The 23,221-nt window shown below is 42.2% G+C and overlaps 1 protein-coding gene across 2 annotated transcripts in view; it reads right to left on the reverse strand.

Annotated features, from left to right (window-relative positions):
* The window catches only part of SYTL5 (synaptotagmin like 5), a 105,183-nt gene that overhangs the window by 56,902 nt on the left and 25,060 nt on the right, over positions 1-23,221 (reverse strand). For both annotated transcript variants that reach the window (XM_025205200.1, XM_025205192.1), the window contains one exon: positions 13,925-14,140. In XM_025205200.1, the coding sequence (XP_025060985.1) occupies positions 13,925-14,140 (216 nt within the window). The remainder of the gene's footprint in view (positions 1-13,924; positions 14,141-23,221) is intronic.

Below are 23,221 nucleotides of genomic sequence, written 5' to 3' on the forward strand. Positions count from 1 at the left end.
TTTCAGGCAGCTATGAGGGGATAGGTCTTGATGGCTTTATATATCCTGCTTTAACCGTGCTTTGGCTGAATTTGCTTTTCTTAAGTGAGGGGAGATCAATAAGCAAGCATGGTGCAGGCCTACACTGTGTACACTTTCCTGTACAATTCAGCTCAGTCTCTACCAAATCTCCCAATGTTCAGCCTCATTCAAGCAGTAAATGCCTACATGGCTGAACCTTGGTTGTTGTGGGTGCCAGATTAGGATAATCAAACTGCTTTCACTCATAACTACAGAAGTGAAGAGATACCTATACATGTTATCTGACCAATCTGACTATAACCTTTAAGCCTGGGGCCTTGATTAGAAAGTGACAACTCTTTGCAGGTAAGTTAGAAGAATTAAAGTGTTCAGCTTTGTTTTAGGAAGCAACAAAGCATGGAAGGTAGAAGGGAGATTTGGTCACAAATTTAAGCTACCAAGAAGGTATGAATGAGAACCTGTGCTTCACACATGGTCTACTCGGTTCACTTTAAGCCAAGAGTTCATGTACTCCTATTTTTCAGTATAGGGAATTTAGGGGCACTTTTATGTGCTCCAGGGGTAGAGCAGCACATTAATTAGAGCAGCTTCAAGAGCCACACTAATTGAAGCACCACAGTCTCACGCATCAGCATCCTCATGCTTCCAAATGGTGGCAGGTGTGCTTGAATTAAAGCTCAAACGGGATGCTGACACATGAGATGCGGGAGGCTGCTGGAGCTCAGTAATTGCCATGCTCAAGCAGACTCTATTAATCGACTCTGCTCCAATGTGCTGTAATCAAGTCTGTTCCAATGCAGTGTACATGCATCCCTAGGGTGCAGATGAAGATGCTCCAAAGCAGAGTGTCTTCACTAATCTCTGTCAGTGTACCTGAGAGCAGAGTTTGGCCGACACAGCCAAGCTATGCTCTTTGCGCTGTCTTCGGAATGGGAGTGGGGGGAAGGGAGCGGAGGGAACCCGTTTTTGGGATTGCCCAACCACTGCTGGAGGGTGAGGTGGGTTGATGGGCACTCCAGCACTCATTAGGCAACTCCCAGAATGAGCTCCCTCCACTCTCTTTCCCCCCTCCCATTCTGAAAACAGTAATGGAGCTGGGAGGGGTGTTGCTAGGGGACAGAGGCTGCAAGGACACAGCCGATCTGAACTGCAGCTCATCTCCCAACCCCCAGGACCCAACAGCGAATGACGGTTAGTTCCTGGAGATAGCTGTAACTTATGGCGCTTCCTGTGAAGCGCTATGAGTTACAGTAGGGAACTACACATCTCTCTGCACCCCTGGTACTCTTTTTCCTCTTGGACTCTTTGGTTTTATTGGCTTTTTCAGCAGACCTGTGAGATTTGGTTACATGGCTGCCCTTTTCTCTCCTCTTTTATGACCAAATGTTTTCAAGTAAGGAATTGTGGACTTCATTTATTCTAGGAAAACAAAATTAGCCACAGGACTGCTCTTTAGACAATACCCAATAGAGAAGTGAGGAGGGAAAAATCCCAGCCTCTTAACCAAAGAGTGTTGGTATATATCTCAGGAAAAATAAGGGGTATCTTACATAAGGCAAGGGGTACCTTACATAATTCAAAGTGGAGCTTACCCATCTTGCTCTGGGAAGGGGAGGTAAGAGAAGGAAATAGTGTCATGTTCTACTGATTCTAAAATGGAAGGAAATTCCACCCAGTTTACCTTCCAAGGTCTCTCACTGACACCTGGATACATTATAGAGAGAGACAAGGCAAATGATGCCAGTGAACTTCAGTGTGCCATGTCCCCAGAGAATAAAAGTAGGCATAACAAAAATACAGCTTTTAACACTGTATCTACAGAAACAATTTCAGACAGTGGTGCCCCCATTTTGTATTCTGAAGTTGCTCTTCTTACTTGGCAGTCTCTAAGAGTAAAGAGACTCTTTCTTCAGTGACAGTCCCAAAAGAAAAAAATCTGCTAGATGTCTCTCAGAAAAGTCAAACCAGAAAGAGAAAATGTGAAAAAGAGCCCTAGCTATCTACAAAAGTCAACTGTAGCATAAGCCAGAGAGACCTGTGGTGACTTTTGCTAGGATAGAGAACACTTCTAGTGGCTGCCATGCAAATTAAACATCTCAAAGTACACCCTGAATCTGTTTGAGTCAGCCCTAGTGTGGCAGCGAGAACCCCCACAGGCTTTCGAAGGGGATAGGGCAGACCCCGCGGGCCCCAAGCCACAGAAGCAGCACCCCCCTCTCCCCAGGGAAACTTACCTCTGGGAGCACAGCCGGACCCGGAGCAGGAGCTGCGGCCATGTGAGTCACGTGTTTAATCAGCTGTTTCCGGGGCGGGGAAAAGCTGAACCAATCACGGTGGCCAGAGCAGCCGCCGCAGGAAGATTAAAAGCCCCACTGGACCCCAGCAGGGGGAAAGAGAGGGAGCACGCCAGGCATGGTGAGGCTCCTGTGCCATACAGAAGGATTGCAACTGGCTCAGTACCAGCATCTAGAGCAAGGGAGGGGAACGGAGCTCCTAGGCAAGGCATGGAAGGAGAAGCCAGTTCTCCCCCCCCCCTTCCCTTTTGTCCAGCTGCATACATTACAGCCGATCACTAACGGTGTCCCATTAAAGGCGGTGAGGAAGACACCAGCCACTGAGAACCTCGCTCGTCAGCACCTGAGACAAAAGAGCTAGTTGCCATAACAGCTGAGCTAGCACACCAGTGCCGCACCGACACTGGTCCCCTAGAGAAAGGGGTCTACAGGGCATGGCAGAACAACGCAGGCTATACCGGCAGTTGGCATGTGGACGGGATGTAGGGGAGGCAGAACCCCGCGGAGCATCACCTCAAGACTGAGTACTACCATCCCCAGGGTCCCCCAGGAACAGGATCTCCACTGAACCCCTCCTTTCATTCAATAACACCAAGTCGTGGCAGACAAGTTGAGGGAAGGAGCCCCGCACCGGACAGATGGTATGGTACCCGACGTACCCCCCACCTTAGGTGTTTCCACATCTAGTTAGTATACAGAAGTAGGCAAAATGAGAATTAGTGGAGGGATCATCTTGGGGATTAGGTCCTTAGTGTAACAACTTGCAGTTTGGGACAGCAGTTGTAAGGGAGATGATTTGGAGTGGAACACCAGGAAGCTCCATGTGCTTCGGGAATTCCACAACAGCTCTGAGCGTACAATGTACCACATGGCTGCAGGCAATAGCACTGAATACAATGAACTTAAATAAACATCCAAGTTGCTACAGTCTCTGTGCATGACACTCAGGGCTCATTAGGTTATAAGGCAGACATATTTTAATGGAATACAGTGGAATTTAGAGAATTAGACTGACAAAACCATTTGGATGACCAGTTCCTGGATAAGTCAGCAAGCTCAGCATTCACTAAATATAGTTAGAATCCCTTGAAGTTATTATTGTTAGGTAAGTGACAAGTAAATACAACATACAAATAATTTATTATTTGTTGTTTTAGCTTAAGTCAAGGGTATCACTTAAGAAATAAAACTATTTGAAGATATAAAATGCTAGAAAAACAGAGTAAAGCTATTTTCACTATTCTATTTATAGCAAATTGTAATGCTATAAAAATCTACATTGACCCTGCAGCCTTGTCCTAACTTGTGATAATACCAAACTGCGATGGTCATCACAAGAAAGACTTTTTTATTACAAGTGCAATTCAGTCCAGTGGAATTACATGGTGACCTGAGCAACACAGTCTGAATCATCAGTATTGCTTCCAGGCTGGTGCCTAATCCAAAACACAAATTTTTCATCTTAGTGGATGTGGCAAATGTCTCATATAATTTGTGCTGCCTGACAAACAAATAAAAGCTGCTGACAAGGTTAGAAACTGAGTTCATTTTTTTAAACAAATACTCTTGGGATGTTTCATCTACCTAAGGGCATTTGACAGGGATAGGGAGCACTTTGGATGGATTTGCCAACTATACTTTGTATTTCCTCATTCTACAAAGAAGTCATTGATAGGTCTGCCTGACTAGATGTCTATCAGGATTTGTGCATAACTGCCATTACGTCTCAACTCATGACCTAGTGCCACCTTGCTTATGTTACGCTTCTTCAAAGGCAAACCAAAAATTAAACATAGATGGAGTAGGGATGTGAAAGAAGCCCTTTTATGTTGATTTGACAAGCAAGGAGCATGACAGGATAACTAAAGATCAATGTTCACCTCTTGCATGAAATCAGTCTTATTAAACAAAATGATGCATTTGTTTTTAAAACTGAAACACATCTCTACTATAGTAGATTTAATTGTTCTTGGATTGGTGACAAAAGTGACATTAATATTAAAAATAAATATATTAATATGTGTTTGGTGGTCCACAAGCACCTTTCTTTTCTAAGTTATCTATGTCATCAGGAAGACTGATGGTCCCTGTGTTAGATGCTGCTTGGTACTGGATAAAGCCAGAGTGCAATTCAAATCTTAGCATTATCTGGTGGATGATATTTAGGAAAAGCACATCTCATTTTTATACCTGTGCATCTTTGAGACAGACTAAACACGCTCTTATCTTTCAGAAGTGCTACTGAGTTTATGAAGAATTCTGGAATGAAGAACTGGTGCTATCACTCCCTCTTCTCCTACTCACCTCTGAAAAAGAGGACTGGGGCCCAGCCCAGGCATTATCTTGGTTACTCAAAAGGAGGGAGGACTCCTTTGCAGGTCCAACAAAGCTGACAGGCCTTTCTGGGTGGGCACTGCCCTGGGACGATGCTGAAGGGTGTTACTTAAGGGCATTGACCAAAGCAGGGAAGGAGACTTTCTTTACATTTTTTTAGGGATCTTTTTAATTAAGTGTTGTGTTTACTGGAGGAGAGGGGGAAGTTTCAGGAGTTTTTTTGGGAGGCACAGGGTGATAGTCACAGACCCTCCGCAGGAGAGAGAGAGTGCAGACTAGGAGGGGACACTGGGGGAAGGTGGCAAGATTTCTCCTGGGGGTGAGGCAGGGAAGTGGGATTGGGTGTGGGAAGAGGTTTTTGCATCTTGGATGCGAATTGTTGTTGGGAAGCATGGCTGGGATTGTTTGCTTATGTCAGGGTATGGGCAGGGTGGTCGTGGTTGGAGGTGAGCGGGGAGAGTTGGCATTCTTGAGATTTAGGTGCTGTTTAGGGAATGCTGTCTCTGGGTTGTTTATTATAAGCCATTCTAAACCTTTTGGATAGCAAAGGATATGAATCTAACAAATTTATGAATCTAGCAACAAAAGGAAGGTCAGGGAAAGTGTGGGTCCCTTACTGAATGGGGGAAGTAACTTTGTGACAGATGATGCAGAAAAGGCTGAAGTACCCAATGCCTTTTTTACCTTGGTCTTCACAGGCAAGGTCAGCCCCCAGACTACTGCACTGGGTAACAGTTTCAAGAGTAAGTTAGCAGCCAGGTAACAGTTTCAAGAGAAGATGAGCAGTGATGAAAGAACAGATTAGGGACTATTTAGAAAAGCTGGACTTATAAAACTCCATGGAGCTGGGTGCAATGCATCCAAGGGTGCTGATGGAGTTGACTGATGAGATTGTAGAGCTGTTGGCAATTATCTTTGAGAACTCATGGCTCTTTGAAAATTCAGGGAAAGTGCTGAATGATTGGAAAAGGGTGAATAATAGTGCCCGTCTTTAAAAAATTGAAAAAAGAGGATCCAGGGAACTACAGATAAGTCAGCCTCACCTCAGTCCCTGGAGAAATCATGGAGCAGGCCCTCAAAAACTCCAAGCACTTTGAGGAGAAGACGGTGATTAGGAAGTCAGCATGGATTCACCAAGCACAAGTCATGTCTCACCAATCTAATTGCCTTCTATGGGGAGATAACTGGCTCTGTGGATGTAAGGACAGCAATGGATATAATATAATTTGACATGTCCCACAGCATTCTTGCAAGCAAGCTGAGGAAGTATGCGTTGGATGAATGGACTGTAAGGTGGATAGAAAGCTGGCTGCATTGTCAGGCTCAATGGGTAGTAATGAAAGGCTCAGTGTCTAGCTGGCAGCCAGTATCAAGTAGAGTGCCCCAGGGGTTGCTTCTGGGGCCAGTTTTGTTCAATATCTTCATTAATGACCTGGAAGATGGCATAGTGTGCATCCTCAACAAGTTCGTGGATGACACCAAACTGGGAAGTATAGTAGGTACACTAGAGGTTAGGGCTAGGATTCAGAGTGACCTAGAAAAACTGGCGGATTGAGCGAAAAGAAATCTCATTAGGTTCAACAAGGACAAGTGAAAAGTCCTGCACTTAGGATGAAACAATCCCATGTACCACTACAGGCTGGGGGCTGACTGGCTGGGCAGCAGTTCTGCAGAAAAGGACCTGGGGGTTACAGTGGATGATCAGATGGATGAGTCAGCAGTGTGGCACTGTTGCCAAGAAGGCTAGTGACATATTGGGCTACATTAGTAGGAGCATCACCAGCAGATAAAGGGAAGTAATTATTCCACTTTATTCTGCACTGGTGAGGCCACATCTGGAGTCCTGTGTCCAGTTTTGGGTCCCCCACTATAGAAAGGATATGGGCAAGTTGAAGAGAGTCCAGCAGAGGGTAATGAAAATGGTTAGGGGGCTAGGGCACATTACTTATGAAGAGAGGCTGAGGGAACTGGGTATATTTAGTCTGCAGAAGAGAAGACTAAGAGGGGATTTGATAAGACTGTTCCAAAGAGGATGGAGCTAGACTGTTCTCAGTGGTGGAAGATGACAGAACAAGAAGCAATGGTCTCAAGTTGCAACAAGGGAGGTTTAGGTTGGATACTAGGAAAAACTTTCTCCTTAGAGGGTGGTGAAGCACTGGAATGGGTTACCTACAGAGGTGGTGGAATCTCTATCCTTGGAGGTTTTTAAGGCCTGGCTTGACAAAGCCCTGGGTGGAATGATCTAGTTGGGGATGGTCCTGCTTTGAGCAGGGGTTTGGACTCGATGACCTCCTAATGTCCCTTCCAACCCGAATTTTCTATGATTCTTTGATTCTAATTAAATAAACCTTAAAGCTGATTTGAACTGACATGTCTGAAGTGAACAAAAACAAAAAAAATCCAAAACACACCACACATCTATTGGATGAAATATAAATGGAAATCAAGTATTTCACTTCTCTGGCCAAATTCAGTGCCATCCATAGTGCGAAAAAATTATGAGCGGATAGTCATCAAAAGTGTCAGATTGAACAGGCCTCAACGGTCACTTTACATCTTTGTCTTTTCATCATCAGTGCTGGCTTCACATTTAGAAACATGAGTCAGAGTTAGCCGCCCTTGTTAACAAGCTTATGCCTGACAGACTATGGGTGCATCTACACATGCATTAATGAGCCTTTTCTAATGTGCATTAAATTTAGTACCTCCAATGTGAGGGACTAAAGTAATGAGCATTAGGCTGTGCTAATGCGTAGTAGCACATCTGCATGCTTTTTTAGCGATGCTTAATGCACAGTAGATGATTTTACTGTGCATTAGCATAATACTACTTTTTTACATGATGTTTTAATGTGCAGTAAAACAGCATGCTGTGCACTGAAGTGCCCGTGTAGACACACCCTGGTGTATAAAAATACTTCCATATGTACTATTCACTTTCTAATAAGACAACATCAAAAATCTAAGCTTCATAGTTTAGATGCACTGTTTATAAGCTGCCATCTATTTTTTATGAACAATTTACAGAACAAAATTGTTTAGAATGGTTTCATCCTTCAGATTCATTTACCAACAATAACATTTTTATTCACGGTGATATTAAATGAGTCCAGATTAAATGAACTCCTAAATATCTGCCTTGAAGTTTTAACTTAATAAGTGCATCTGATTTTGAAACTAAAACTGAAGAGTCAGATCTAAAATATTTTTGTTCTCTGCCTGCTACTTCCATTCATTTATAGGTATTATAGTATACTAGACAGCACACCAAACCAAAGTATTCAGCATACCTGTCTAAAAAAAACCCAAACCAAAAAACCCCTAACCTCATAGACAAAACTATGGGGGTTTTTTTCTTTCTACTTCAGCCCTTGGCTATGCTGATTGTTTACATTCTTGATAGGCAGATAGGTATGCTGCACTTGTAGCGATAAAACAATATCCTTTCCACTGCATTCTGTCAAAGCTATCTATTGATACATTCTCCAGGGTAGTAAAACAATAGAATGTATTAAAAAACTTTCAGTGAGCAACCAAACCAGGAACATTATAAACAAACATTTCTATCCACTTGTCTGCTTTTGTCCCTACATTAACCAGCTAGGAAGATTTTCAAGAAAATTGTGCATGATGAGTTACATGTAGTGTAGTTTATTTGGGATTTCAAAAGAATCGCTGCATATGAGCTACTGAGCCACCTAGTGCAGTGACCTAAACAAAATGGTTCAATGGAGTGAACCATATTGCAGACTTTATGGTCCCAGATAATTCAGCCTGTATCTACAAAGTAAACTTACTGCGCATCAGCATCCTCAAGTATACTGGGCTATGCCAACAATCTTCTACACCCAGATCCATTGGGGCTAAGTACCATGGCATTAGTTTAACTGGGCCTCTCACTGAACAGTGCTACGTCAGCATGCCCAAAGCACCATACTTTCTGGTACTGGAGGCAATCTGTACATAGCAGCCCAGTGTGTTTGAAACTGCCAGCCATGGTAAAATTTTATCCTATAGATGTGGTCCCATTTCTTCAGCTTCTGCCAGGTAGCAGACCGCTCAGACATCAAAAGGAAAAGTGATTTTTGTAGGGTGCCCCTGTCCAGAAGGTTAATGGATGTATTCAACAGTCTCATGCCAGGCGAGTGTTTCATGATTATTAAAGTGTTCCTTAATTTTAGGAAGCTTCTTATGTTTCCATAGGAGGGTAAATGTGCACTTGAAGCTACCAATTAGCTAACTGGAAATTTCCCACAGGAATGTTTTCTTTTGACTGAAAATAAATTCCACAAAATGAATGTGGGAAACTTTCTTTGAAAAATATTAGTTTTGCAAAAAAAATAAATAAATAATCCATTTTCCTTGGAGAAAAATCAAAATTAAACATTTCAATGTGGGGTTGAGTCAGCCTAAAGCCAAACATTTTCATTTTTGTGCTGAAATATTGTATGCTGGATCAGTTCAAAATGAACCTGTGTTCAATATGCCAGAGCACTGCATTGGTGCTATAGTTTGGGCATCTTATGCACTACTCTTGCCCCTGAGCTGAGCCATCTTGATGCATCATATGACACAGAATCCAAGCAGAAAGAGAACAGAGGTATGAAGTAGGTGAACTACATCTGCTGTGATGCACCATGACAGCTTAGGCAGACACAGTTTAATGCTGAATCAAAACAACCAAAGTGTTTTGATTGAGCTAAAAAAAGTAAAACAATGTTTTGACATTTCTGAATCAAAATATTTTGGAAATCTGTCTTATCAAATTACACTGTTCTGATGTTTTATTCTGGTTCAAACATCAGTTAGAATTCCCCACAAGATGGAGGCATCCCTTGTTCAACCTTCTTAATTTATTTTGTAAAAGCAAATTATTGATGCCCTCCTGGGACAAAACACATGTACCACATCCTTGGTAAAGAAATGGAATTAACATTAGATTCCCTTCCCCTCCCACTGCTTAGATCAGCGGTTGTCAATCGAGGACTGGCATACCCCTAGGGGTACTTAAAAAGGTCCTAGTGGGTACACAGACCAAATGTTGCCGATAAATGCTGCATGCATGCGCACAGCTGCAGTGCAGCACGCAGGCAGCCAGGACAGCGACTGGGTCCAGCTGGTAGGTATGTTGTGAGGGAAGGGGCCAGTGGAAGAGGGAAAGGGGGAGGGGGCAGATCAAGGCCCCAGCGATGGGGGAGGGAGCGGGGCTGGGGTAGAAGTCCCCCAACCTCCTCTCCCAGCACCGCCGCTGCCTGCCCCGAGCAAAGCATGGCCCAGCCCTCACTGGGAACAGCCTAGCACCGGCACCTGCCCCGGCCAGCAGGGGCACCCTACCCTGCCCCGCGTAGATCTGGGGGCACATGCCCCCATGCCTTCCCAGGCCACATGCACCAGTGGAAGCCTCCACTCCCACCCCGCGCCCCACCAGATGAACAGCTTGCAGCTCTGTCCTGCTTGTGCACCCTGCCACCCCTGCCCCTTAAAAACAAGAAAAAAAAATATAAAGGGGTACCTGAGCTGGAACTTGAGAGAAGGGGTATGCTTCTTAAAGAAGGTTGAAAACCCCTGGCTTAGGTGCTGAAGGAAGAAGGTGTGCTGGGGACAAGAGGGAGGGAGTACTCCATATCAAGACTGAAGTCTGGATGAAGTTCAGATTAAGTAGAAACTTTGGTTTATGGTAGTTCATATTAAAGCACTGAGGGGCAACCTTTTTGGCACATATGCTACAAGTTAGTTTGGCACCCTTCCCACGTGCTACTCTGAACCACTTCCTCTGCCTGATCTGCTGTTCTGCTTTCAGCTCCCCATCCTTCCTACCCAATTTCCTCTCTGTTTTCTGCTTCTTACCTTGTGCGCCCTGCCTGATCTTCTGCTTTGCCTTCTGTTTCCTGCCCTATCAACTGCTGTGCTGCCTGGTCCCTCTCTGATCTGCTGGGTGCCACACACAGGCTACCCATGCCACTCGTGGCACAGGTTGGCCACTCCTGCATTGGGGTATGGTTTCTGATTTCTTATATAATCAGCCCATCAGTTGACACGTACATCATCTTCTTTTGGAGGGTTTGCTTCCACAGATCCCATTGTATAATATTCCATTGCATAATAATGTATATAATATTGTATAATATAATTTCATTATATTTGAGCAAAATAAAAAGAAATCTCCCAGTGCTTTAATGAGACACACAACCATAAAAATCACTGAGAAATCAAAAAATTAAAAAAACGAGAGAAAGCAAATCCCACTAAGAATGGTAAAAAACATTTTATATTAAATTGGTTAAAATTTCCCTAATTTTAGGTTCACTCTATGCATCAGTAAATGATTAGACTTACTTAAATCATTTCCAGTTACTTAGAGACAGCATAGATATTTAAAAATGAAGTTAAAAGTTCCCAGCTGCTCATCTATAATGCTATAGCAACTTGGATATCAAGGCATTTATCCTTAATAGAGCATTCAAGAGAATTAAAGAAGTTGGCCATACATGCATAATAAGAGCTAATCAGAGCCTCAAGATCTAAAATTAGCTTCCTGGCCAGTTCCTCGCAGAATATGACTTTCCACAAACTCAATAGCACCTATGGCCCACCTTTGAAAAGTATATAAATTATCCAAGGTTTTACTGACAAAATTTGAATAAGGAATTCACAGAACATGTTGTTGTCATTGTAAATAAGTAGGCACTATAAAGTAAGAGAGTTAGAAACTCCTTCAAGGGCTACCATGGATCTGAACATACAGCTTCAGTTTATTCAGGAAGTACTTAAATACTACTGTAAAACGTTAAGTATATTATAGTATAACTGAAGAGTATGCTAGGCCATCTGTGCACAGGGTAGCAGAGCTAAGAATATTGGGGGCTACCTTACTTTTTTCCAGTTCCTGACTCCTAAGCACTTTACTTTGCAATCTTTTTCTCCTCTGCTCAAGATTGGCACTCTCCAGAAATAGAGATGTAGTTAACTGTATTAGTCTAAAGTCATGGAGAAGGCAGGGCAGATTTACACCTTACAGACTAGCCAAAGTAGATTTTACATATAAATAGCACAAGCTTCCATGAGCTGAGCTCACTTCATCAGATGCTCTGAAAGGACAATATTCTTTGGACTGCTCTAGAATGTAGTAGCAAAAATACTAAAATGTATTTCCTTATCCCCACCAGTTGGATTAACACCAGTGCAGTTTTGGGGAAGCTTAAATAATAGGAATCAAAACAAAGTGATATTTTGGGGAGATACAACCACTTGCTGTTAACTGAAAAAACAGATCCTGCTTGTTCAATTTTTTTTCTCTTTTTACAGAGAGTATAAGCCTCTCATCCTGTCATATTTTTTACTTAAACTGGTTGGATAGGGGAATAGTATAGTCTATCATTTCCTTTAAAATTGTAAATTTTTTTAAATAATTTGAAGATGAATGAAGTATATTCATAATCTGCCTCATCCTTCTCCAGATTTTTTAACATTTTAATGAAAATTACTGCAAATATTAAACAGTGCCAAAATCTGTCATGAATTACAGGGCAAAGTACCTCTTCACTGCATTGCAAATGTATGGATGCCAGTGACAAATGGATAGGCAGGACTCAGAAGTGAAACCAGGGAGACCAAATAAGAAAGAAAAGTGAAACTATCTAAAGAAAAAGATAGGAAGCAGCTGGCAGACAAAAGCTCAGATTTTATGGCTGCACGATTATATTAGTGTATCGACTCAGATCAGACCTACAATACACTGAAATTTCAAGCAACAATGGAAAAGCGCAATATTTTTTTCCAGGAAATATGCTCAGTATCAGCACTACTTTACTGAGGGCAATTATAGCATGACAGGATTTCCACTGATTGAACAGACTTGGAATTGTAGTAGGCAACTGTTGATCCTCTGGATTATGGTGTATGCATAAGAGTTCTAGCCAGGTACACGATGAATATGCTTGTATGGAGCCCTGCAACCATCACACCTTTGATGCATATGCTTAGGCAAGTATACGGAGGGGTGGAGGTTGCCCAAGACCTACCATCCCCACTTTAAACCATTGAGACAGAATCCGAAGGCCAAACCAAGTCCAGGCGTTCAGTGCCTCAGTGGTTGTAGCTTCTGCCAGAGAGCAACAGATAAGAACTGCTCCTGACTTTCATCTTTCTGCCTTCCTCCTTGATCCAGGTTGACATAACTTAACCCTCTTCTTCAAATTCATTTCTTTCAGAAACCTGAAACCCCACTCTTCTGTGCAGAAGACTCACTGAATTAGATGAGTAACTGAATTAGACTAATTCAGAAGACTCACTGAATTAGATGAGTAGATGAGAAACTATAACCCAAACTAATATAGAGAGTTATGAAAAGCTTCAGCATTTTGTCATCGTGCTATAAAGTTATATCTTCTACCTGTACACTAGCAGTTTCAATGGTTAAATCTCTTTGGACCAAGAATCATATGTTACCAGGAGCTACTTTTCACATTATTGAGAACATATAAATAGATACTATGTGCTTACAGTATGATGGATGCTTCTTGCTGAACTTAAAACTCTATTAATTGCTGTAGTAAAAATGTAAAATAATGCATAAGGTTGTTTAAAATTGCTGGAATTATGCAAGGATGCTGCAATGCTGTACCAACAGACATGCTGTAAAATCTGAAGTTCAAATGCAAATCTTTATAACAGTGGCACCATTGAGGGTTGCTTAGCAATATTTGCTACTTTATCCTATGTTCTAGGAGTTGGTAAAATAAAGGTTAACATGCTCTGTACTTTTGACAGAACACAGTTCAATTCAGAACCAACGCTGGAGGCAGGAGACAAAGTGTTTAAAGCCTTTTTCAAAGTGGAGGTGTTAAAATGCTGCTACGAGGAAGCAAAGATAAAAGCCGTGCTAAAAGTGACTTAACTTCTATTTTTGCATTTCTTTCTTTCCTACAAATTCACATATCACAATAGACTGAATCCATTGCCTTCAACTAGTTTTAGTTTTCATACCATTCAATTATTAGAATGTGTCTTAATTAAGAGTAAATGCAACTGGATGAATTTCAAAACAATGAAAAATTTCAGGAATGACCTGAAACAAGAAAGCTAGTTGGCGCTAAAGAAATTATGCTTAAAAATAAATATTGCTGAGAATCAAAGGCATCAAATAACTCTTACCCCTCCCCCACCAATGCCTCCTACAGTTATCCTCTTCTGTTGTTGAGAGATAAAGTGGCAGTAGTATCATAACAATTCACATAAATAGTCTCCAACTTATTTACCAAACCCTCAGAACTTACGCAATCTTGTCACATACTGCACACTTCCAGCTCCCATCAATTCCCATGACACGGCACTTCCTGCAAACTCTGAGTCTGCATGTTTGGCACAAGTCCCCCCTGTCGAAGATTAAGCCCAGGTTTTTCTGACAACGAACACAGACCCTGCTGCTCTCTTGCTGGCGGTGACGGTTTCCACCTTTCCTTTTCACTTCTAATAGCTCGTTTTTCAGTTTCCTAGAAGCAAACAAAGAAGAGGCTTTAATTTTGAGATCCCTACATTTCAGGTTCTCAGTATTTTGTGGCAACATTTTTACCTTAAGAGGCAGAGGCAACACACACAAAAGAGTCAACAGCTCAAGGGTGCTAAGCACTAAAGAACATATATACACATACATATATACACACACGCACACACATAGATATAGATATCTATATAGTGATATAGATATATAGATGTAGATATAGATAAGAATTAAGTAAATGTAAGAAGCCATGATTTCATCTCAAATCCCTTTTCAGATGGGTACATACAAAGGAATCAATTTCTCTGATGACTTGCTCTAACTGTAATGCAGCCACATTTTACATAAATCTTAGATGTAGCCCAGCCCAGTTACCATCTTGACCACCTGAGAAGCAGCCAGGTGGCCTGCAGCCCTTCCAGAGCAGCAAACCTCCCTGGGGGAGACACCCAGGATAGGAACAACCTTTGGATGCCACCAAAGGGTGACACACAGGGGTACTCTTTGAAGATGCCTTTTGGTAGGGGTGTGGAAAGAGGGAAGACATTTTCTACACCTAAAAGTGAACGGGGGTCCAAAATATTAGGAAGCATGGCTGGGATGGGCTTGGGGGTTGCTCTCCTGGGTGACTGGCAAAGGAACAGGAGGGTGTGGGGTGGAATTTTAAGATGCTGGGGTGTTGTCTGAAGAGTTTGTTGTTGTTTCATATCTTGTGGGTTGTTACATCTTTTATTATAAGCTACCCTGAGCCTTCTCAGGGAGGTTGGCATATAAATCTAATTAATAAAATAATACACAAACAAACAAATGCAACAGCTGCTCATAACTGCACAGTGTTTTCAGATAAAATATAATGAAACTAAAAAGTTTTGTTAGAGAGGCAAAATACAATTACCTCAGTTTTTTTCTGGAGCTCTACAATTAAAATGAGTACCCTTTTCCCAAAGCATCACAATCTTCATTTGTGTACACACAGTTATAACCATAAACGTTGAATGAGCAGAGCAGGAATCAATGAATTCTCTTTACAAATTGTAAGAAAATTCATTCCTTTGTTATTCTGCATTATTACATTTTATCTTGTGAAAACAAATAGCCAGAGGATAATACAACATAAATGGTTTTGGAAATAGTAAAATAGTATCATATACTAGACACTAGACACCATTGTATTTATACCATGATGTACTGAGTTATGGAGCATGTACACGGATCATATATATGTCACTTTAAAATTAAAGGGGGGAAAATGGAGTTAAAGCTCACATTAAATAATTACTAACATACATTATTACACATGGTTCAGCAGCAATACAGCAATAAATATAATTTGCAGGGTATAAATTATGCCTTCAAATAGTGGCTGTATTTTCTTCATATGTATCAGTCCCCCCTTAGAATATGGATCTTTGCATAAATTAGAGAACTGTAGAGCAAGTAGGGCTGAAAGGGACCTCCAGAAGTCATCTAGTCCAACCCTCTGCCTGAGGCAGGATCATCCCTATCCAAATCATCCCATACAAACCATAATCTAAATTCTGCATAAGATTACTGTCAACCCTTACACAACACATCTATAACACCATAACCTGCCCCAAGGAAAGCAGAGGAACCATGGCAACCGATGTTCTGCTTCTATAAAAGGTTGTCAATATATGCTCAAGAGATCCCAGTTAAAAGGGCCATGCCTCCATCTACAGAGGAAGGCAAAAACCCCAACAGTCCATAACAATCTGACCATGGGGAAAAATTCCTTCCTGACCCCAAATATGGTGATCAGTCCCACCTTGAGCAGAGAGGGAAGTCCCTCCAGCCAGGAACCTCCTGTTTTAAGTCCAAGCAGGAACATTAAGTCCAAGCAGCACCCCAGTCAAAATTCCCAGCCTTGGTTATAGCCAACACACAATGCCTCTGAGAGAGACTTAAAAACACCCAGATGCATGTAGCAGAAAGGGGTGGGAGGAAGGAGGTGGAGCAGAGGCAACCAGTAAAGACCAGAAGCATTAAAATACCCATCGTAGAATATAGGCATAGCTACAACTAGATCTGATCCCTGATCAGTGACTGTTCAACCTTTTCTTGAACGCCTTCAGCAATGGAGAGTCTACAACTTCTCTACGCAATCTAGTCCCTGCTTCACTATTCAAACAGTGAAAAAGTTTTTTCCTGATATCCAATCTAAACGTATGTAACCCTATACCCACATGACAATCTCTGTGTGGGGCTTAATTGCATACTGCTATTAGTATGCAAGTTTGGATTATGGGGACTGTTTCTCTTATCTGCATATCCCTACTGGTATGCATAGGTGAGGGGTGAAACACTCTTTTGTGCTGTTCTTCTCTGTGATAAAATGTTTTAACTGCTTGTAACATTTTGAATATGAGGCCAGGGAAGCTGGGTCTAGGTGCACTGGCCCTGCCTTCAAAACTATAAAGTGTGGACAGTGCAGTCAGTAGAGTGAATGCACTCTATGTGGGACTAAGGGAACTCTAAATCTACTGACTGTGCGGAACTGTTAATTGTGGGCTGAGTGGGGCTACTGAGTGATTAAGCAGTTCTTATATCTGTTTGCCAGCTCATCTCCTTTTCCCCCATTAATAAACCCATTATAGTTTGATATTGCTTGAGAGTGGGGAAGTTTGTTCATGTTGCAGTACCAACATAGAAATTACTTTCCCAGGTTTCCAGGTGAGGGCTCAAACCAGGATAATCAGTGTGTGTAAATCCCCTAAGGTGAACTTGGCCCTTGTTGCTGCCATCTGGTGCCTCCCAGAACAGTTACACTTATTTTGCTGCAACTTCAAGCCATTGGTCTGTGTCATCCTCTCTGCAGGCTCTTTATGGCAGCCCTTCAAGTACTTGAATACTCCTATCGTGTCCCCTCTTAAGTGCCTTTTCTGCAAATTGCACAGGAAGAAGAAAAGCAAAGCAAAATGCATTTGGGTGAAGATGAAAGGTGAAAGATGCAGCACCAATATAACGGTGGAGATTTATGATAGGCCACCAAATCAGAAAGAAGAGGTACATGAGGCACTCTTCAAGCTTCTGGATAGATTTGTCACCTACTTGAACAGTGCCTCATCCACCTCCTCTTTCTCACTTGGTGGCCTATCATAAATCTCCACCATTATATTCGTGCTGCATCTTTCACCTTTCATCTGCACCCAAATGCATTCTGTTTTGCTTTTCTTCTTCCTCCTGAACCAGGGAACAAGTGTACGTGTTTTGACATGCAAGGCAACACCACTACCTTTTTTCTCAACCCTGTCCTTCCAAAACAGAGTGTACCCCTCCATGTTGGCATTCCAGTCATAAGAGCTGTCCCACCAAGTCTCTGCGATGCCAATCAGATCACAGTCCTTTTCACAGGCTGCAGTTTCCAGCTCATCTCATTTATAACCCACACTTTTCACATGTGTATATGTTCTTTGGATGTATTTTTCATCTTAACCTATTTGCTTCACTTTTGAGCCACTTGTTGCAGTGCTGTAGCTCTCTGGCCCTTTCCCAAAGTTGAGTTGCTTTCCTCTTCAAGTCCTTTCTCCTCTGGACAGCATGCTCTGTTGCTGGAGGGTTTTGATCACTATCCCCGATTCCTAGTTTAAGCCCTCCCTTACTAGGTTGGCCACACAATACCCAAAAAAACTCTTACCTGTTCTCATCAGATGGTTCTTATCTCTTGATAGCAGCCCTCCTCCTCCCAAGAACATCTGCCCATTGTCAAACAAGCCAAAGCCTTTGCATTGACACCACTGTCTCAGGCACTCATTCTCTTCCAGGATACAATGGTCCCTGCCTGGACCCTTGCCTTTCACAAAAAGAATCAATGCCAAAAGCCTCATAGTCACCTCTGCTCTGCCCAGTGTCATTCCTGGCAGTATCATTGGTGCCTACACAAACAAGCAGGAAGGTGTAGTGGCCCAAAGGATGGATGTGATTTGGCCGTCTCTCCAAGATGTCCTGAATTTGGGCTCCAGGCAGGCAGAACACCTACTGGGCCCCCAAATCCAGACAACAAACTGGTACCTCTATCCTCTGCAAGGGAGTCATCAACCACCACCACTCTTTTCTTTTTCCTTCTTGGTGCAGTGGTCTGAGAGCTCTTGTCTTTGAGGCCTTGCACTCTAAGCTGCTAACTCCTCTGCAGATATGCTTTAGAAATCATTAACTTTAATATCTTCATGTAAATTACACTTCACTTTCAAAATGTAAGTTTGAAAGTTTAGATCTCTGCATACACAGAGTTCCATGTTACATTCGCTAAAGTAGCAGATGTAGCTCCTGTATTAAAAGAACCTGATTAAAAGGTGAATACCGCAGAGAAAATCCAAACAAAAAGAGGCTCTTAAAATGCCATACTTGGAGAACATGATTTTTCTAGAAATGCTTCCAATTTTGTCACTACTGGCATTTATCAGTTAAAAGGTGAGGCTGAGTCTTTCCTGCATCTTTGGCTTTGCTTTAGTTTTTTTACCCTGTACTTTTCTGATAATTTAAATGCCACTTTCTATAGTTGCATAGTGTTCCAGGTCCTTTATACATTCAAGTGTTATTTGTGTAGTACTCTGCAATTATAATGCCTTCTAACTGCTCCATGCTTTCAATGAAAATGTGGTTATTGACATGTTGACTTTATACTGTATTTATCCAAATCTAAGATGACACTGAGTTTAAGTATCATAATTAGATTCTAGACATGGAAAATGTATAAGTTTGTTATAATTTTCCATGCATAGAAACTAATTTTGAGGGTCATCTTAAATTCACGCCCCTTTGCCCCCACTCCTGCAGTGGGTAAAGGAGTGGCGAGGCAACATGGTGGGGGAGAGGCAGAGGGCAGGGAAGTCAAGTAGCCTGACCACTGCCCCTTGCCTTTTGTACCCCCCACAACTTGCTCCTCTGGTGCCTGTACACCCCATGCCTTCCTCCTCTCTGCAGTGCCTATAACACCTGGCACCTGCTCCCCTCCACCCCTACCACTTACCCCTCTGTGGTGCCTGAACCCCATAAATTGACCCCCAGGGACTTGATCCCCACCATCCATGGTGCCGACCCCTCCCTTCAAGTGCCTGTACACCCTGGCACCTGTCCCTGCCACCACCTGCTTCCCCTCCAGTGCCTGCCCCCTTGTGTCTGCCCCTCTATCACAGCCCATGCCTGCAATGCCTGTACCCCCTGGTATCTGCCCCCTCCCCCACTTGCCTACTAACACGTGTGCCCACTGCTTGCCCCCAATCTCACAGAGGTGGGAGGGAAGCAGAGGCTGCAGGAGAGACAAGTGGGGGGACAGTGGCTGCAGCTCTAGCTTTGACCCTAGGTTCAAGGGTGAACTCGGAGCCACAGCCTCTGCATCTCACCTCCATTTGTACTCAAATGTAGGACAAAGGACTTTTTTCCCTCGTGGTAAAAGGGAAAAAAACCTTATCTTGGATTTTAGTAAATATGGTGAATACCTCAGGAAGTCTATCAGTTTATTTAGTGGTACAAGAAACAATTAATTCCACTTGCAGGAAAAACAAAAGCATCCCCCGCCCTCCCCCCCCAACCCCTGCACATATAAAAGGCAAAAAGACTGTCAGTGAAAAAACAGTTTCTCAGATGCAGCATTCATGCCCTCTCCAACTTATATGCAAGTCACTTAGAGAGTATGCTAGCCAAGTCTAGTTTTGCTGATGTCTTGCTATCAAATCTAACAAGGTAGAACTGGACATACTTGACACACAAATTTTTCAACTGATTTTTGACACAGAAATGTTTTCTCCTCCCCTTCAGGGAAGGGCAATAGTTAGGGGAAAAAAAACACAATCACAATTCATAGATCTTGTAAAAAGAAACAAAAAGCCTTCCAGACTGCTTTTAGTAAGTTATGCCTTATATATTAACTCTGATGTAAAGGGAATGTTCTTTTGGTGAAGCTGCTTTAGTAACAACCAGTCTTCTTTCAGAGACCATACGAATCTGATTCTCTGTAGCTGCAGTAACAACAGGATTTAATAAAGCCATCATAGGGAACACTTCCTAGAGGCTTGACTTTTTCAAGCTGGGAAGTATCTGGAATTCTGGATATTGCTGTTTCCTCTAGCTCATTCATTTCATATAAATTATCTTTAATAACTTGAACAAGCACTAGCAAGTATTAGTCATGTCTTTCAGGTCATTTTAAGATGGCTTGCTTTGGTATCCCAATGCTTTGCTTTCAAATGAAGTTCTGTAAACCCTTTCCATTAGAAATGTGCAACTTTTCTTTTGCCTTTCCATCCTAATCAGGGTGTATCTGGCATACTAGTATACCCACCCAAAATTAGCAGATGTGCAATCTTTTGGGCAGCAAAATAATCTCTGACACTCAAGACGCATCATAAAATTTTGTTCAGTATTGCTAGGGTCTCTTCAATAACACTGAAGGGACCTACAAAATTCAGTTCATATTTCTTCTAGTACTTGAACGCTTGTACCCAACACACCTGTCTTAGTCCTATGCAGTGGTTCTCTTTTTCATTAAAGAAGAAGTTTGCACCCCACCTTGTGTTTGTTTGGTGTTTAATATAGGTATAGGATACAATAAAGCCTGAAAAGTCATTGGGGTTTATTTTTTATTTTTGGTGTTGGGGGTCTTCAATTTTTTAAATCTATTTTGTTTTTCATTCTAAATATAAAGATCAGGAAATGCCAATTCAGCTGTTCCCCAGTGCCCGAAGGGCTTGTTGTGGGAATTCAGAGGGTGCATAAGTTTACCCCTCAGACTTTATTTGAAGGATTGGGAATGTAAAACTTTAGCAAAGGTTTCGTTTTCCAAGAAAGTTAATTAAGCATTTCAAAAAGCACTAAAAAGAAACTCTGCCTATATCTTCCAATAATTCCAAGACTTTATCAAAAATAAGTTCTTGACTGATGCAAGAGGCAAGAATATTTTTTGAAGTGATATCTTTTCCTGGACCATTTTGGAGAGATTTTAGACAAGCTTTCTAACTATGTACTCTTCTTCAGGTTGACTGATGACATTTAATATGTCAAGGCTGCTACTCTTAGGCACCTCTATACATGATGCTATGTCACTGTAGCAATGTGCTAGGACGTAGCATCTGCAGGCATCTACATGTTACCAGCAGCTACTTGCCATAACGACACGCTGCCCCAGTATAACGCGCTGTGAAGTAGCTGCTAAATGCTAAAAATAAACCGTGCGCCACGCATATGGCGCAGCACACGCTGTTTCTGCGCTATGATTTAGTACTTCCAAAAGGAAATATTAAAACATGGCACAATAACAACGTCACCATAGCGCTACGTGTAGACATGCCCTTACAGATTTTTTTTTTTTTTAAATGTGGTACTATTTTAAAAGCTTTTTTGAAATCCAGGTAAAATAAATCCACCCAAAGCTTCCCCACTCAATTAAAAAAAAAAACAACACACCACCACACACACATGCACATACATATATGCTGTGCTTGACATCCCTTTTGTGATTCCTTGTAGTTTATTCATTTGAACCACTGACTGACTGTAACAAAATGTGCTCAGATTTCAGAATATGAAGAATTAAGTGTTCCAAGGGTCAGAGAGAGTAGGAGGCAGCAGATGAGTCATCTGAAAATAGTCCATCGTCATAACAGTCTAAAACAACCACTGCATCACTGAGCCAGTTAATACTGAAAAAGGATGAGTATAATGCATACCATATTTACTCAAATCCAAGGCGAATTCTGTCCCCCATCCCTTCAACATAAGGAAAAGAAGTTATTGTCTTGGAATGAAGTACAAGGCTGGGAGGGGAAGGCGGAGGGCAGGTGGCTGCTGAAGGTCCAACTCTGGCCCTGAGCCCTGGCTGGGGCCACAGACAGAGCTGCAGAAACTGCCTGCCATCCCCTGAACCCACAGTCTCTGTCCCTCCCTCCTCCTCCCCCTTGGGGGCAGGAAGGGGGCACAGGCTACAGAGGGTAGGCAGATGCAGAGGTGGCAGGGGTGCAGGCATTGCCAGAGGAGGGCAGGCTGCAGGGGACAAGTGGTAGGGGCTGCCTGTTCACCACCCCACCCCACCCGACCCCCTGTTTCTGCTTTCCCTGCTGAAACGGTGAGAGGGGACAAATCAAAAGCAACTCTCCAATAATTCAATTCTATACATGGAAAATTACAAATTTATAATTTTTCCATACATCTAATTTTATTGGGGGGCTTGTCTTAAATTCTAAGCCATCATGGATTTGGGTAAATATGGTAAATGGAAAGAACTCATTGCCATCCCTTGCACCTGAGGCACAGGAGTCAGGATTTCTTAAGGGCTAAAGCAGTGTACAAAGCCTTGCAGTTAGATTGGAAAAGAGAAGACTGAGAGGGGATTTGATAACACTCTTCAAATACCTGAAGGGCAATTATAGAGAATGGAGACAAGCTATTTTCCGTGGCCATAGGAGACAGGGACTAGGAGTAATGGCTTCAACATACAGCAGGGGAAATTTAGGTTGCAGATTAGGAGAAAATTTCTGACTATAAGGGTTCTCAAGCATTTAAAAAGGCTACCTAGAGAAGTTGTGGAAGCCATCCACAACTTCGTGGAAGTTTTCAAGAGCAGGATGGACAGACACTTGGCTAGAGTGGTTAGTCAGGTATGATCCTGCCTTGGGCAGTAGATGGACTTAGAAGACTTCATGAAGCCCTTTCCAGCCCTACTTTCCTATGATCCATGATCCAGTTGGACACATTTTTAGTCACAAATAGTAAAAAGGAATTAAAAACCTGACCAAAGCATTTTCTAGAGCCACAACAAGAGAACTCTTATTCAGCAGAATCTAATTTATGCAAACCACCAGGGGAATATATCCTACAATAATTCTCTCCAGATATTCTTCCAAATTCTAATTTATGTATATTAGTATCCTAAAAGAAGAAAACTAGTAAATACTCTCCCCCTCAGCTAATTGTTTGCATAACAAAATATTTAGCTGTTCTTTTAAATGCAAATGACTATAAAAAACCTACACTTCAGAGAGATATACCAATTTAGGGTTACCATATTTCCAGGTCCAAAAAAAAGGAGACCTGTCATGGGGGGGGGGGAGGTAATATGATA

The sequence above is a fragment of the Alligator sinensis genome, unplaced genomic scaffold (assembly GCF_000455745.1).
Source record: "Alligator sinensis unplaced genomic scaffold, ASM45574v1 scaffold243_1, whole genome shotgun sequence".
Lineage (NCBI taxonomy): Eukaryota > Metazoa > Chordata > Crocodylia > Alligatoridae > Alligator > Alligator sinensis.